General features: G+C 58.4%; 1 protein-coding gene across 6 annotated transcripts in view; it reads right to left on the bottom strand.

Moving 5' to 3' along the window:
* COL18A1 (collagen type XVIII alpha 1 chain) overlaps window positions 1-15429 on the bottom strand; it is a 130726-nt gene that overhangs the window by 19031 nt on the left and 96266 nt on the right. For all 6 annotated transcript variants that reach the window (XM_027857412.1, XM_027857413.1, XM_027857410.1 and 3 more), the window contains 15 exons: window positions 14826-14952; window positions 12407-12492; window positions 10808-11005; window positions 10219-10245; window positions 9010-9072; window positions 8809-8895; window positions 6170-6223; window positions 5394-5552; window positions 4737-4799; window positions 3653-3679; window positions 2823-2963; window positions 2455-2526; window positions 1846-1872; window positions 1059-1094; window positions 205-258 (listed from right to left, as the gene is read on the bottom strand). In XM_027857412.1, the coding sequence (XP_027713213.1) occupies window positions 205-258; window positions 1059-1094; window positions 1846-1872; window positions 2455-2526; window positions 2823-2963; window positions 3653-3679; window positions 4737-4799; window positions 5394-5552; window positions 6170-6223; window positions 8809-8895; window positions 9010-9072; window positions 10219-10245; window positions 10808-11005; window positions 12407-12492; window positions 14826-14952 (1221 nt within the window). The remainder of the gene's footprint in view (window positions 1-204; window positions 259-1058; window positions 1095-1845; window positions 1873-2454; window positions 2527-2822; window positions 2964-3652; window positions 3680-4736; window positions 4800-5393; window positions 5553-6169; window positions 6224-8808; window positions 8896-9009; window positions 9073-10218; window positions 10246-10807; window positions 11006-12406; window positions 12493-14825; window positions 14953-15429) is intronic.

Here is a 15429-nt window from a genome sequence, read left to right as displayed (position 1 = left end):
AGCCATGCTCTGCACAGCCCCTGAGAATCAGAAGGCAGGCATCCCCAGAAGCTACGTGCCTTTGGGCCCAGGCGCTGGGAGGCCCTCCATGACCCCCGTCCTCAGAGAGTGGGGGCTGGGGTGGAAGAGGACACAGCCAAAGGCCCAGAGGGCCGCGCTCATTCTTTAGGTGGTTTCCCTCCTTGCTGCCCACCCATCCTTTACCTGAGGCCCTGGCACGCCTTCACTCCCAGGCAGCCCAGCAAAGCCAGGATCACCCTGAAATGAGGACGGGAAACGGAGGTGAGCACATACCCTTCACAGCTAGGCAGTGATTCTGCCAGCTTGCCCTTCCTGGAGAGGCGAAGCCGGGTGCCCACTGTCAGTCTTTCCTTTGCCTTGGGTGGGGGCTCGGCAATCCTGGTTCCCAGCCCATGCAAAGCTGGACACTCCTAACCCCGGCCCAGAGCTCACCTCCATCCAACCCCATGCACACCCTCACCCTGTTCTGACACTCCAAATCCTACATGTCCCACCGCCTCCAGGAAGGCTGCTCTGATTGGCCCCTTCCTCTGCATTCAAGGGACCATCACCAGATTATGACTTAGGGCAGGAAGGAACCTCAGGGGATGCCCTACAACCCCAATGTCCGGATGAACAAACTGAGGTCCTAGCAGGGGGGTGCATAGGGAGCAAAGGGCAGAGATGAGATTTGAACCCAGGGCTTCTGACTAAATCCACAGCAGCAGCCTGCCTTTCCCCAAGACACTCGGCACACTCCCCATTCGGCTCTGCATTCAAGGCCTCGGGTGCAGACTTTGTGTTCTCCCCCTACACACACCCTTTCACAGGCTGGGGTGTTTCCAGGCCACAGCAGTTGTGGGCGTGCTAAGGAGGGGTGTGTGTGCAGGAAGGAGGGGAGCCTTTGGGAGAAAAACCTCGTGGGGAGGAGAGGCCGACAGGGGGATGGGGAGACCCCGGGGGTGGCCTGAGCGTCCTGGCCCCCTAGGTGGGCACCCCTTCCCTCTGCCCCTCTGACCCCAGGGCACGACAGCCCAGTGGGCCCAGGGCCTTCTCACCTTTTCTCCAGGTTGTCCAACCAGGCCACGATCGCCCTGAAATGGACAGAACAGACGGGAGATGAGCCCCGGCTGGCCATGACTACCTCTCTCCTCCCTTCCCCAGCGAGTCAGGAGGCTGAGGCAGCAGGTGAGCGAGGCAGGCTCACTGCCCCTCATGTCCTCACGGGAGTACGGCTTTCCCTCTCATGCCCGCTTCTGCCAAGCCCACGGTCTGAACGTGGAGCCTTGAAGGCCGGATCTCGGACATTTTGCATGCGGGCTCCGTCACATAGAACACCCGGCGAAGCCCTGCTGGACACACGTAGCAGACCCAAGCAGGCCAGTTAAGGTGCTGACAGACTCCTCGGTCATCGCCTGATCTGAGGAGGGGATGGAGGCTGGGAAATGAAGCGCCTTCCAAGGTCCCAGGGGCACGAAACACCTCGGGCAGGATTTGCACCCAAGCCCTCAGACTCCACAGCCCACGCTCTTTCCACATTCCTTTTATGTCTGAGGTGGATCACTGTGAGAATTCCCACCCAGGGCTGAGTGGCCAGGGGGCTGTTTGAGCCCGCTCTGCCTGGTACCCCAGGGGAACGCCTGTGCTCAGGGGCCCTCCCGCTCTCTGGGCAGCCCTCCTCCCACATTTCTTCCATAGTCATTGGTGGCCTTCCTCCCTCTACTAAAAAAAAGCAGATTCACTATTTTATCAGAACAAAAGAACTTTGGGGAGGGGGCCATCACGGCTGCAATAGACAAGTTTGGACAAAGTCACTTAAAACCAAGATTGAAAGTGTTTCCTGACCTTGAGCCCAGGAAGTCCAGGTGGTCCCTGTGAGGGGAGAGAAGGAAATCTACCATCAGCAACCACACTGCGTTACGGGGAACTGTCCATGGACTGACAGTGCCCATCAAACGTGGAAAGAATGCGCTAACTGCATTGGGAGCTAAGCTGTCCCTCCGTGGCAGGGACTGAGCATCTCAGGCTCTTGGGAGGATGGAGGGGCAGGACAAAGGGTCTTATCAAACTCAACGTAAAGCCCTTACGGGGTGCCCTTGGAGCGTTTCCATCTCTGGAAGGAGAGGGGCCTGGATCGCACAGCCTCACAGTCCCTGCCCACTCTGGTCAGGGGCCCTGTGGGCATCGATCTGCCTAGGCTGGGCCTCAGCTCAGACGCTCCCCCACCAGGGAAGGGAGGCAATGACTGCCAAGGGGAGGGGTGCACCCCCTGGATTCCATCTCTCTCTGGCCAACTGGGAAAGGTGCCTGACGGCTTCCTCCCTGAGTGGCCCAAGGCTGCTGCTGCCAGCCACGTCACAAAGAGGCATCTCTCATCTCAGAGACATCCAGAGGTGCCCTCCGTCAGCCAGCTTGCCCAGGGCCCAGCCAAGTCGTCCCCAGCCTCATCTGTACCTGTGGTCCTTCGGCCCCTCGGGTGCCGGGCACGGCAGTCCGGAACGGCAGCCCAGAACCTTCCATGTCATCCTAGGGGGAAACACACAGACACAGGCCTGCAGACTAGGCTTCTACTGAACCCAAGGCCAGCCAAGCCCAGCACATGAAGGGGGCGAAGAGGCCAGGGCTACTGGCCTCAGGAGGCAGGAGCCACGGGGAAAGGGCCCCAGGGAAGGTGCCTAGGAGACGAGAGGGGCTTCTCTCAGGGGAAGACAGATGATGGGATGTGGTGGGGGCAGGCTTGTGGAGGGGACATCCCCCTTCGGTGCCGATGTCTAGCCTTCAGGAGAATTCGGATCAGAGAAAAGGGCGGGGCTCGTACTTACAAATCCAGCTGCCCAGCCTGGGCCAGGTGGCCCCGGAGGGCCAGGGGGGCCCGGCAGCCCCCGAGGGCCCATGGGTCCAGGGAGACCAGCCAAGCCTGTTTCACCCGGAGCACCAACTGGGCCGAGGTCTCCCTTGCTGCCCTGCAGTGGGAGATTAAGCAAGAAGGTGGGCTGCCGAGCTCCCAACAGGGCTAGGCCCTCCGCTGTCCCCAGAGGGGGACCAGCCAGCAGCACCTCCTCTCGTGGATGCCCTCCCCATCTGCATCCACCCCTCGAAGAAGCCATGCTCAGCAGGCTCCCCTGGCCCTGCCCAAGAGACCCTGAGGGGGGAGGGGCAAGAAGTCCCATTTTCCCACATAAAAGAGGACAGTTATCCCCTGCAGATCAGGGCCGGGCAGCTCCCCAGCAATGCGCATGGAGGGCCAGAGGGAGGCTGCTTCATGGCCCACACCAGACTCAGAATCCCAGGGTGGGAAAGTCTTGGGTGCCACCCACTCCCTAAAGCCTGAATGCCCTTCTCCGGCCAGGGGTCAGCCAGCCTCTGCCTGGGAGCCACCTTCAAGGACAGGGAGCTTACTGCTTCCTGAAGTGGCCGGCTTCACTCTGAGCAGGCAGACTGAATTGTCAGAAGCTCTTCCTTACACCAGGCTGGAATTGGGTTCCTTGGCCCCAGCCCACGCCCGTCTGCCTACGTTGCTTCCATCCCTGCTCCTCAAATGTCAGGCAGCTGCTACCCCTAAACCCTAAGCGCCGTCTCCTGCAGGCCACACATCCCATGCCTGGTCACTCCACAGCCAACCAACCCACAAGAAAAGCAGGTTGCACCCTACCTTTGGTCCCGGGGAACCCACGTCACCCTGCAAAGAGAAGGAAGGATTAAGGCTTCTGGCGATCGGTCACCGAGTGTGCACAAAGCGTCCGCTAGGGTGGGGCCCCGGGCACAGACTCCATCTCATCAGACCGACCATGAAGGCAGTCGGCAGCCGGCAGCCGGGCTGTCAGACCGACATCCAGAGGAGGCGGCCCCCAGCCCCGGAAGCCTTGGCTGGTCCCCGCCTGAGCCCCTGGGCGGCCTGTGTTCTGCCATGTCTATTTCAGGTCCTGTCACCAGTGGCTTTTCTTTGAATATGGCAGGCAGGGCAAGGGTCAAATGTAAGTGGTATTCAACCAATGTTGGTTAAGTAACTACAATGTGCCAGGCACCATGCTGGGCACAGGAAAACCCAGGTGTGAACGGATGCCGCCCAACGAGGAAGTGTCTCGGCAGAGAGGCAATGGTCTGGAAGCGCGCCACGGAAGGGTGGTCCTTCTTCAGGCGGTCCGTGTGGGTCTACCTATCTGTCTCAAGGGGTCTTCCATCTGGCCGGGAGGGGAGTGGGCAGGCAGGGCAGGACTGCAAATGGGGAAGAACCTGGGGGGTGTGTCTGAGCGGGGTGGCTCCGGGGCCCAGACAGGCGCCTGTGTGGCTCCTAGCCCTCAGTCAGACACCCCCTTAGAGATCTGGATGGGCTTCGCAGCCAGGCCTGCCCTCTGCCCCACCCTGGACCCCGCGTGTTTGGTGGCGCTGGTGTCCTGGAGGAGGGTCCGTCTTCTGGGGCTGGGCTGGCAGGGACCTTCGAGGCCACCTAATCTAACCCTCTCATTTTAGAAAGGGGGAAAGGGAAGCAGCATAGCCCGATCCTCCAGGCAGGAGAGCCAAAGGCGGGACCGGAACTCAGGGCTCTCAGACTCTGAGCCGGTCCCCACTACAATGTCACACTGGGCTCAGCACCTCCGCCGGGGCCCCTCCTCACTGTCGGCCCAATGGCCACGTCTCCAGAGCCCCTCGTGGGCCGGAGGTCCTCGGTGCAACGCAGAGCTGACCAGGCCGGGCCCTGAGGGAGATGCCGGGCCCAGAATCAGGGAGCCCCTTACCCGATCTCCTTTCTGCCCTTGCTTCCCGGGCTGTCCGTCTTTTCCTGGAAGGCCTGTGGGGCCCTGCAGAAGAACAGACAAAACAAGGCGCCATCTGTGATCAGGAGCTGTCCCTCTGCCCGCCCCCCAGCTCTGCTGTCAGCCGGGAGGTTCTCTGGCTTTCCTGTCACTTACGTGACTCCCGCCGACCTCCCGGCTATTCAAACATGGGCCGTGGACCCTGGCGTTCTAGACCTGGCAAGCACACCTGAGGCGAGACAGGCCCACCCTCTCTTTGTAAAGAGGAAGAAACTGAGGCCCAGAAGAAGGCTAAGTGACTTGCCCAAGGTCACACTGTTAGTGAGGGTCAAACCTGGGTCCTCCCACTCTAGGGGAGAGCTCCCTCCCCACACCCACTGCCTCCCAGACGGGGCGGCAGAATCGAGTCCTTCCGAAGGCCCACAGTGACACAGGCCAGAAGCTGACCGGTCACCCCTGAGCGAATGATTGCCAAGCCTCTGAGCTAAGTGCCCTGGACACAAAAGGCGAGCCAGCCCCGCCCTCTAACACAACACGACAGCCTTGCAGTTAGCGTCAGGCCAGCGACGACCACTTAGGCCGTCTGGGTTGGACTTCACCCGAAGTGGAGGGGGTCAGGAAGAAGGACAGGGGGCTTACTGGGGGTCCTCGCAGTCCGGGGGAGCCATCTCTGCCTGGCACCCCGGGAAGGCCCGGGGGGGCGGGGCCGTCGGTGCTGTTCATTCCAAACCGACCGGGCTCTCCCGGTAAGCCTGGCACTCCTGGAGGCCCCGGGGGCCCTGGGAAACCTCGCGGACCCTGGAGAGTGTGCACAGAAAAAACAGATGAGTGTACCAAGAACGGGGTGCCTCAGAGCAGGTCAGTGCCCGAGGCGACTCTAGGGGCATCAGGGCCATTGCTGGTTCATCTGCCCGTAAGACACTGGGCCTCCTTCGAGTATCTTCCCCAGCTGGCTGCTCAAGGACCTATTTCCAGCCCAAGAAACACTTATTTGCCCCCGGCTTTCCAGGTCCCCCCAAAGCCAGCCCCTTCCCAGGCCACAGCAATCTCAGGAACCACCTTCATGTGTCACTGTCTTTCCTTTCCACTCCTGAGCCCCCCTCTATCAACTGACCTACCTTAGTAAACATGGACTATTTTAATTGGCTGATTCACTCATTCAGCCAATACCTGCCAGGTGCTTCCTTCCCCTACTTTGGGGGCGTACAAAGGTAAGTAGCTTATGACCTAACTAGAGAGCTAAGCCAGGGGTACAATGAACTTGGAGGCACAGGGGACAGTGAGGGATCAGGGTCACCTGCAAGGTGTCCAGGGCCACGACAGGGCCTCAGTTTACCTTCTCCAACCACCTCTACAATGGGGTCTGAGGATTACCCTTTGGGTGAATCTCCCACCCCCTTCCCAAGCCTACTCACCCGCAGACTCTCCGGGTCCCCTCCAAAGCCAGACCCTTCCATGTCGATAAAAGTCTACAAACAGAAAAAAGGGGGGGGCTGTGGAGAACCAATGACATCAGGCGCCCCCACCTCTCAGACCTAGATGCAGCAGGATGCGGGGTGACAAGACTCCTGGTGTCCGTCCCTGAGGCCCGCAGGAGAGCCCGGCAGAACAGACACCGGAGTTTTCTCATAAGTTCCTACGGCCCCGGGGCAGAGCCCACATCCCTCATCTGGGGAGCAGCCCAGCTAACTCCCAGAAGCTTGTCACCAAACCCTCGGCTGCCAGGTGATAGTTCTTTTTTCTTTTTGTTTTTTGGTGGGGGAGGAGAGGGCAGGCACAAAAATCCCTGAGGATTATTCACTAAGACATGAAGGGGTTGAAATCAGCACCAGTGGAGGGCCTCTCTCTGCCTGACAGAATCACAGGTCTCAAGTATTCAATTCTGCTCCGACGCCTTCTGGCCACATTCAGACAGGAGGGCCAGGGATGACTGCCCCCAGAAGGAGGAGCAGGTGTCTCTCTGCACGCGTAGGGAGCCCTGACTGTAAGGAATGTGAAGAGGCAAAATGGGGCCAGGGAGCCGTCAAAGGAGGGGCTAGGGAATGTTGTGCAACAACATCTTGAGGGGTCAAAAGCCACACTGCCTGGGTCAGAGGGGAGGACGCTGGAAACCTGAAAGCACCGACTGATTAGAAACCATCACCAGCCAATCGTGACGGATGTGACTTGAGCCCACTGATGCAGCCGCCCAGCCAGAGTAGAGGGCGGGGGAGGGACAGCAGAGCCTGGGGGCAGGGGGGAGAGTGACAGTGGGGTTGGGGGGCAGAGGGACAGCGGAGCCGGGGGGGCAGAGGGACAGCGGGGGCGGGGGGGGGGGGGGCCGGGGGGGGGGGGGGGACAGAGGGGGGGGGGGGGGGGGTAGGGACAGCAGAGCTGGCGGGTTTATCTGGGCCTCAGCCCCATGAGCTGAGAAGGCTCTGGAGCTCCAGGGTGGCTATAAGCCAGCCACTTTCCCAGAGCTATGGTGCCTGGCAGGAAGGAAGCACTCCCAGGGGCGTGCAGGCCATCCTCGGCTCTGCCCAGCCCTCCGCTGGGCAGCTGGCAGGTCACCCTTTCCTTTCTCTTTCCTTGTTCTCTGGGGTCTGCCCCTGTGATTTCCCAGGGGGACGCAGCCCCCTCTGCCCATGTCGGTCAGCAGCACAGGGGCTCAGCGAGCTGCCTACCTGGGAACCTGGGCAGCTAATTGACACCCCAGAGCCACAGAGCCCGTAAATGTCAGGCAAGACTTGAATCCAGGGCTTCCTGACTTCTAGCCATTAGGGAATCAGAATTTTTCCCCTTCAGGTTGGTCCTTTCTAAATGGATTCTAAATGAAGGAGACCTGCCTGGCCTCGACTGTCAGCTGGAGCCAGGGAAGAAGCCTGACCCCTTTAATGAGCCTTCAGGGAGAGGGGAGGCAGCCGTGGAGGAAGCTGCTTGGCTGCCAAGGGACCCAGACTCCAAGTCTGTCTCTGATGCTCACTCCCTATGGAGGCAGGCTAGGCCACCGGGGCACCACAGCGCAGAGAGGAAGATCCGAGTTCAAATCAAGCCCAGACACTTACTAGCTGTGGGCCCCTGGGAAGGTCTGGTGGCCTCCATTTCCTCAGCTGTACCACGGGGATTATAGCAGCACCCACCTTGTAGGGTTGATGTGAGGCTCAAACGAGATAACATTTGTGAAGTGCTCTGCTCAGTGCCTGGCACACAGTAGGTATCGTGCAAAGGCTACCTGGCACATAGTAGGTGTCATACAAATGCTACCTGATATAGTTATGATGATTTGACCTTGAACAAGGAACCAAACCACTCTGGGCCTCAGTTTCCTCATCTGTAATGGCCTCTGAGGTCCCTGTCAGCTCCAGACCAGATCTGTGACCATCGCTCTCACCTGTCAGGGGCTTCATGTTGTGGGCTCGTGAGGTTGGGCTGAGGGGTTGGGAAGCCTCCGGCCGGATCAGAAGCCGGGTGTGGAGGAGGGGGCAGGGTGGCTGCTTCCAGGTCTAAGGGGCTGGACAGCTGGCCCGGGCCTGCCCCCCGCCTGCCCTGCTCAACTCTACCCTCTCCTCCACAGCGGGAGATGAGACGCAAAGGGGCGATTTAGGCCTGGGGTCAGGACAGGCAAGGACAGCTGCCTTGGGCGGAGGCTGGAGGCTCACCCAGGGGGGCACTATCACAGGCACAATTGCTCAGACATGGACCAGGCTCAATGGTCTCGAAGGTCCCTCCAGCTGCAGGCCCCCCGCACAGAGCTCCACAGGCCGCATGGCCTGAACGACGCTTGTTGGGACCGCTGCCATACATGGACCCCGAAAGCCAGCCTCCCTGGGAGCTGGCGTGAGGGCAGGTGGCCAGCCTCATCTGAGGCCATCCGCTGGCCTGGCTCCTCCCACGGCCTCCGGGAAGGGCCATGCCATAGACTGTGCTGTTCAGCAGAGACCCTTATCCCACTTCAGTCATTAGTGATAACAAAACCCAATCCTGTTTCCCAACAGGCCAGCCAAAGGCAGCTTCCCTCCTGAGGTTCTCAGAGCCACGCATCTTTTGTGGGCAATGCCAAAAAGTGGGGACTTACCAACTTGTCGGGTCTGAAGGCGGGTCCAGGAGGTCCTGGGGGCCCTGGTGGGCCAGGGGGGCCCCTTGGCCCAGTGCCAGGATCTCCCTGTTGACAAAGAACAGCACGTCACGGGGATCTGCCACCCCGCAGGCTCTGCAGGGAAGGCTTCCCATGTCCCGAACTCTGTTCGGCCCCTCCCTGGCCCCTAGGAAGCCTCACCTTGTCACCCTTGGGCCCCACATCTCCTGGAGTTCCTGGGAAACCCTGAGGCCCCATCTCACCCTAGGAGGAAGACAGGAAGAAGTGACAAACTTCCCATAGTGGCTGCAGTCAGACAAGACAGTGGATCTCTTGTACGTGCTCTTTTGTACGCATTACAGGGAATAGTGTCTCATTGTCCCCCACAAGTCAGGCCATTCTCCTTTCACAGATGAAGGAATTAAGAAGCAGCCTTCCCAAGAGTTGTCTGTGACGAGTCAGTGGGCCAGGGGATAGGGCAAGATGACAGAGACTCCCCCATGACTTCACCAGTCTCTTGCTGCTGATAGCAGCCCCTTCCAGGCTCCACTCTGCTGGGGTCTGCAGGCATGGCTGGGACCAAAATGATCCATGAGGAGCAGCCCATGACCATACCTGCCCCACACATACTGGGCATGTCACAGTGGGGGACTGGGGGGGTCATTTCGGGGACTAGATTGTGCTTTGCAATAGCCCAATTCTGTATGATTCTGCGCATGTCTTAGAGGGAAATGGAAAGCCCCATGATCACCAATGATAACTCAGAGGCAAGAAGCTATGCATGACATGGATGACAGGGAGAGGAATCCCAGCTGGGCAGCCCGGGGGCAGCACTGGTGCCTAGAAGCAGGCAGGCCTGCCTTCCGAGTGCTGAGCAGATCCTCCATGGAAGCCTGGAGCAAAGACACTGAGAAGGGGCAGCCGGGGATAGCCGGCTTCACCAGCAGCAAGGCCTACGAGATGGCCCCTCTGGCTCACCCAAGGGATCCACACCCACAGGAACCAGACCTTCAGCCCCTCGGTGTGCAGACTGCCTGCCTCCCTAGCCTATCCTTGAGGGGCAAGCACAGGGTATGACACACTCATTCATTGGAAAAGGCCACAACTGTGTCTGTCAATATCTTTGCACAGACATCTCCTAAAGTGATTCCCCAAACTCAACAGATATTCTGTCACTTTTACATTCAAAGGAGAAAGTCTGATAAACTTAGAAGAAAAATGACTTTGGGGAGGACTCCCTCATGGACAAGAACAGCTGGGAAAACCGGAAGCCTTTTGGTAGAAATTGGGGTTAGATCAATATCTCACATCACACACCACAGCAAATTCCAAGAGGAATACATAACCTGAATATTTTAAGTCACGCTATTAAAAAAAGAAAAATCAAAGAGGAAAAAAGGAAAAACTTACAGGTTTTCCATCCTCACCAGGATCACCCTAGAGTGGGGTGAGAAAAGACATGGATGAGAGTACGTAGCAACTGATAACTATGTCTTGGAATGGGGTTTCCCTGCATTGCTCGGGGACTTAGAAAACTTCCACCCGGTAAGGAAATTAGCTTTTATTTTCACGCACAGAGAAGTTGGAAATGCCAGCTTCTAGGGAAAGGCCAAACTCCTTCACTTGGCCATAGGGAGAAGCAACCTTTGCTTCTAATTCTCCAAGGTGGGAAAGAGGACCTCCTCCCTTCCTTCAGCCGAGAAGGTGAGACTCCTTGGTTAATAGCCAGCCTCGTGGCATCCTCAAACGAGGCCCGCTTTGCCGCTCCAACATGCCTGCCGCCACGGTGGGCTCCCAGCCTCTCCTGGGGCCTTCAAGGGCCCCCTGCCATCCTGGTTAGCCTCCATCCCCCTGAGGCAAGCAGGAAATGAACACAGGAGCCTCACGGCATCATTCAGGAGGAAGCTGCTGTGACCACCTCATTTCCCAGGTTAAGGTAACCCACTGACCTTAAGAAAGGGCCCCAGACTATGAGGGATGGCACGAAACATTGACTTACAGGCTCTCCATTCTTCCCAGGGGGTCCAGTAGGCCCTGGGGGTCCTTGTGGCCCAGGGACCTGGTGTACTGTGGAACTGTCTGGACTCTGGATAGCAGGGCCGGCGGGCCCCTGGGGACCAACAGGTCCAGGTGGGCCCTGGACCCCAGGTTCACCTTTCTGTCCCTTCAAGCCTGGAGACATGTGTCTGGTGCCTTCCTAAGGAGACAAGGGCCCAAATTCAGGGCAAGTCACCAGTCCAAACATCCAGCGGCCAAGATCGACGAGGGGCTGCTCTTTCTCGACAAGTGCAGAAAAATCCTCCCTGGATCTCATCTGAATTTAACTTCATAGTGACTGCTGGAGCGTCTCCCATCACAAAGCCTTCTCCAGGCCTGGTGTGTTTGAGGATTTAACACCAAAGTCGGAGTGCTCCAGATGGGAAGGGTGCCCACCCATTCCTTCCTAGCCAGGCTCTTCCCGCCTGCCCACCTTGCCACACCCAGTCCTGCCCCACATCTAACAGGGAGCTGGCACCCACGACAGTCAGAGAGGTCCTCGCTGACCTGGACAGTATAAGCTGCGTCCTCGGGGCCTAAGAGAGCAGGCAGGTGTGACTGCTGAGCCACAAAAGATCACGGGAAATGGAGAAGGCCCCGCCAGATCAGAAGTGAGGCTTGTCAGCGGCTCATTAGAAACAGCAAACGGTCATTTTAAAATATAGATCTATTTGGGGCTTTGGAAGAGCTTAGCCCAAACACCTCCTTATGACCAGCTCCCTGCAGAGACAGACTCAGGGATTCTCAGGGGCATCTGCTCTAATCCATACCTGGCTCAGAATCCCTCGTCCAGTGTCCCCCAGAAATGCTCGCCCAGCCATGGCTTGAAGACCCTCCCCCCAAAAGGACCACACACTGAGTAAGAAGAGCTAATGTTTTACAAAATGCCTTCCATGTGCCAGGCACTGTGCTAAACACTTTACCACTAATACCTCGTTGATCTTCACAACAACTACGGTGCTACTATTATCCCCATTTTACAGATGAGAAAACTGAGACAAACCAAGGTTAAGTGATTTGCCCAGGGTCACACAGCTAGTAAGTGTCTGAGGCTAGATTTGACCTCGGCTCCTCAGCTGCCAGAGCCCGGGCTTTTCCCACTACATCAGGGGGAACCCGCCACCAGCCCATCCCACGGCTGGCCAGCATTAATTGGGAGGGAGATTTCTTGCCACCAAGCCCACGTCTGTCTCTATGATAAGCAGAGCCCTCTTGTCTCAGGCCGGGCAGGGGAGCCTCTGTCTGCAGGGAGACGCCTTCCCCTTCCTAGACTGACCAGACCACACAGACGTCCCCAGGGGAGGCAGTAACGAAGCACTCTGTTTTCCCAGGCCCCCTTGCCAAGCTGTGGCCTGCCTGAGTAAGAACGACTCTGGGAACAGGTCATGGGAGCAGTGAAATTAGAGCACTTGCCCGAGTCCCCCGCCCGGAGCCTGGAGACAGTGAGGTGCAGCAGGTACCCCTCCCCTGGTCTGGGCACAGACCTCGGTGGTCAGAGTGGCCATCCACACTTACATGGAGGAGGGAGAGCAGAGAGTGGGTACCCAGCCCCAGGCCTCACCTCTGTTGTTGTTCTGTCCTGGTCCCAAGTCTCTTCAGACCTTGTGGGGCCTCCGGCCCCCTCCTCCCCATGGGAATCGAACTGAGCTGAAAGGTGAAATGAGAGCAAAGCCATGGATGGTGGCCAGGCCCTTCGAGGCAAGCCTCACAGGTCTGCCCCTGGCCCCCAAGTCAACGTCGAGAGCCTGCTGGCTGGAGCCAGAATCTTAGGAGTGCTCCCTGGAGGGGCCCTCGGGGGCCACACGGCCCAAGAGCCTGCTTGTACAAAGCAGGCCACGGGGGCCTGGGGTGGCCCACATCTAGGACGTGGCAGGGCTGCCAGCAAGCTCACCAACCCCCAAAGCCTTGGGCACCCGGGACCATCAGAACACCATAAATGTGGACCTGGAAGGGACCCTGAAGGCTGGGTCAAGGCCTCCTTTTAGCCACGCTCAACATCACACGGGTGGTAAACGCAGGGTCCAGTCTCCAAGCTCGTCATAGGGCCAGAGCCACGGCCTGGAGGCTGGGCAGCACCCCGCCAATGCAGCCGACGTGGCTGACGTGAGTTGTGGCCTGGAGGCCGGGCACTGCCCGGAGCCAGGAGGCAGCCACGTTACCACAGCAAGGCTGCCCAGAGGCCAGGCCTCAGAAACTGGCATCTTTTTAAAGTAAATTTTCATTGATCCTCCATTCCAACACTCCCCCCCACCTCCCCCCTACACACACACCTCCCTCGTGGAGCCGTACCTTATAACAAGAAAGGAGAAAATAATTCAGAGGAAAAAATGAACAAAGTAAAACTTGTTCATGCATCCAAAAACCCAGACCTGTCTGAGTAAAACACAGGTGGCTGGAATCCACCAATCCCCCTAAACTAAGCTTTCTTTCCCTAGTGAACAGATCTGAGTTTCCCAGTAGGGTGTCTGCCCCAGATTTCATTTCTTTATCAGCCCTGCCCTTCAAAGGCCTACAGGGAACGAGGAAATAGAAGGGGAAACTTGTTCCTAATTGAATAATTCGTTATTAATATGAGAAAGAAATGATCCTTTCTCTCTTAGGATGTGGTCTGAATCACAGTTGTTACTTAATATCCGTATGACCTCGATCATCAAGAACATTTGGTTGAATCTAACAATAGGACGACATTTCAAAGGGAAAAAAAGTAAAGTCTCACACCTGAGTCCAAAAATTCAAGGTCACTAGTACAAAAGAGGGAAGGCGTAGCGCTCTGCATCCATAGCCCCCCACCTTGCCAAGAAGCCCAGGCTGCCCCTTCAAGGTCATGGACTTCACTGCTCCAGGAGCCCAGCTCCTGGCTGGGTCGGGGGGTAAAAGACTTGGAGCTGGAAGGGGCCCGAGAAAGCCTGGAGCCCAGCCGCCTCGCTTGGGAAAGGAGGGGACTCTGACCAGAAGTACAGGAGGCACAAAGGAGGCCCAGAGAGGCCCGGTGGTTTGCCCAGGGTCACACAGCCAAGAAGAGCCTCAGGGGGGTTTCAAAGCCTGCCTTCTCTTCCCTCCCCCCATGCTGCCTGTGAGGCCCTGCCCGCACTCTCCCTCCTGTGACCCTGCACGGCCGCCAAGGTGGGAAGGCTCGCGGGCGGAGGGCATCTCCTGCCCTCGCGGCAGGCACCATGCCAGGCGGGGTCCCGGGCTGCATTCCCCAGGAGCCCAGGCAGGCACAGAGCACAGACTGGGCAGTGTGTCCCTTGGTCAGCCCACAAGGGGGTGCTGGTGCCCTTCCTTGAAAGCCCCCCCAGACCTGGAGGCTCCCACGTGGCTGCCTGAGAGCTCTCAAACAGGGCCATCTTATCTCCTGGGCGAGTGGCCAGCCAACAGCCAGAATCAGGGGGGCCCACGCTGGGCTAAGCTGGCCAAGGCTTCCAGAGCAAGCCCCGACAGTGCCCTGGCGGGCTCCTTAGCTGTGGGACCTTGGATGGGCTGCTGCCCTCTCTGGGCCTCTAGCCTCCTAGCTGTAAACCGAGCTAGTCCCCGAGACCCCATCCCCCACGGCGGCCTCTCTTCCCCTGCACGGCTTGGCAAGGCCACGGGCACAGCCCTTTCTTCTGTGGCCGCTCCTGCCCTCCCCGGCAGCCATCTTCCCTCCCTGAGTCTCCAGGAAGAGGGAAATGAGGCACGGAGTGGTGAAGCCACTTGCCACACAGGTAGGAGGCATCAGAGGTGCCTCATTTCAGAGCTGGTGCTCCGCCCAGCGCACCACCCTGCCCACTGCCTCTCACCCACGAGATGGAAGCGAACGTTCCAATGTCTCAGACTTGCCTTGATTTTCCTTGAGAACCTAACCGTAAGTCAGTGCTGACAGCAGGGCGCGGGTCCCTTTGCGCCCAGGCTGCTCCCTGGGCCTTGTGTCTACCTTCCAGGTGAAGGGGCACCCCCCAGGAGCAACCTTTTGATGCCCCCACCCAAAGGGGCTGTGTTACCTCCTGCAGAAGACATGTGGGAGCCTTCTGCCTTGACGAGGCCCGGCTGCGAACTCATGGTGGTGGTGTCCAGGGGCGGCAACGTGACTGGAGGCGGCACAGGGAGGCTGGGTGACAAGGGAGGCCCCTGGGGAGAAGAGAAAAGATGAAGTTTCTCATTTCATGCCAGCTGAGGCCAGAGGACCTGGGAAACACGGGGGCACTCCCTTGGTCTCCGTCTCTGTCTCTCTGTCTCTCTCTCTCTGTCTCTGTCTTTCTCTCCATCCCCTGCTCAAACATCTCTCTGATGACAGGCTCTGTGCTGCTCTCGCCATGTAAACCTCCATCAATCTGTCTTCCGTAGGCAGGGGGGAGAGTCTCCATTTCTGTCTCTCTCTGTCTCTCTCTCTCTGTCTCTGTATCTCTCTGTGTGTCTGTCTTTCTCTTTCTCTATGTCTCTCTCTCTCTCTGTCTCTGTGTCTCTCTCTCTCTGTGTCTGTCTTTCTCTGTCTCTGTGTGTCTGTCTCTCTGTCTCTCTCTGTCTCTATGTCTCTGTCTCTGTCTCTCTCTCTCTCCATCCCCTGCTCAAACATCTCTCTGATGATGGGCTCTGTGTGTAAATCTC

The sequence above is a fragment of the Vombatus ursinus genome, unplaced genomic scaffold, assembly GCF_900497805.2.
Source record: "Vombatus ursinus unplaced genomic scaffold, bare-nosed wombat genome assembly UNPS02012147.1, whole genome shotgun sequence".
Lineage (NCBI taxonomy): Eukaryota > Metazoa > Chordata > Mammalia > Diprotodontia > Vombatidae > Vombatus > Vombatus ursinus.
This window is presented reverse-complemented; position numbering and strand designations above follow the sequence as displayed.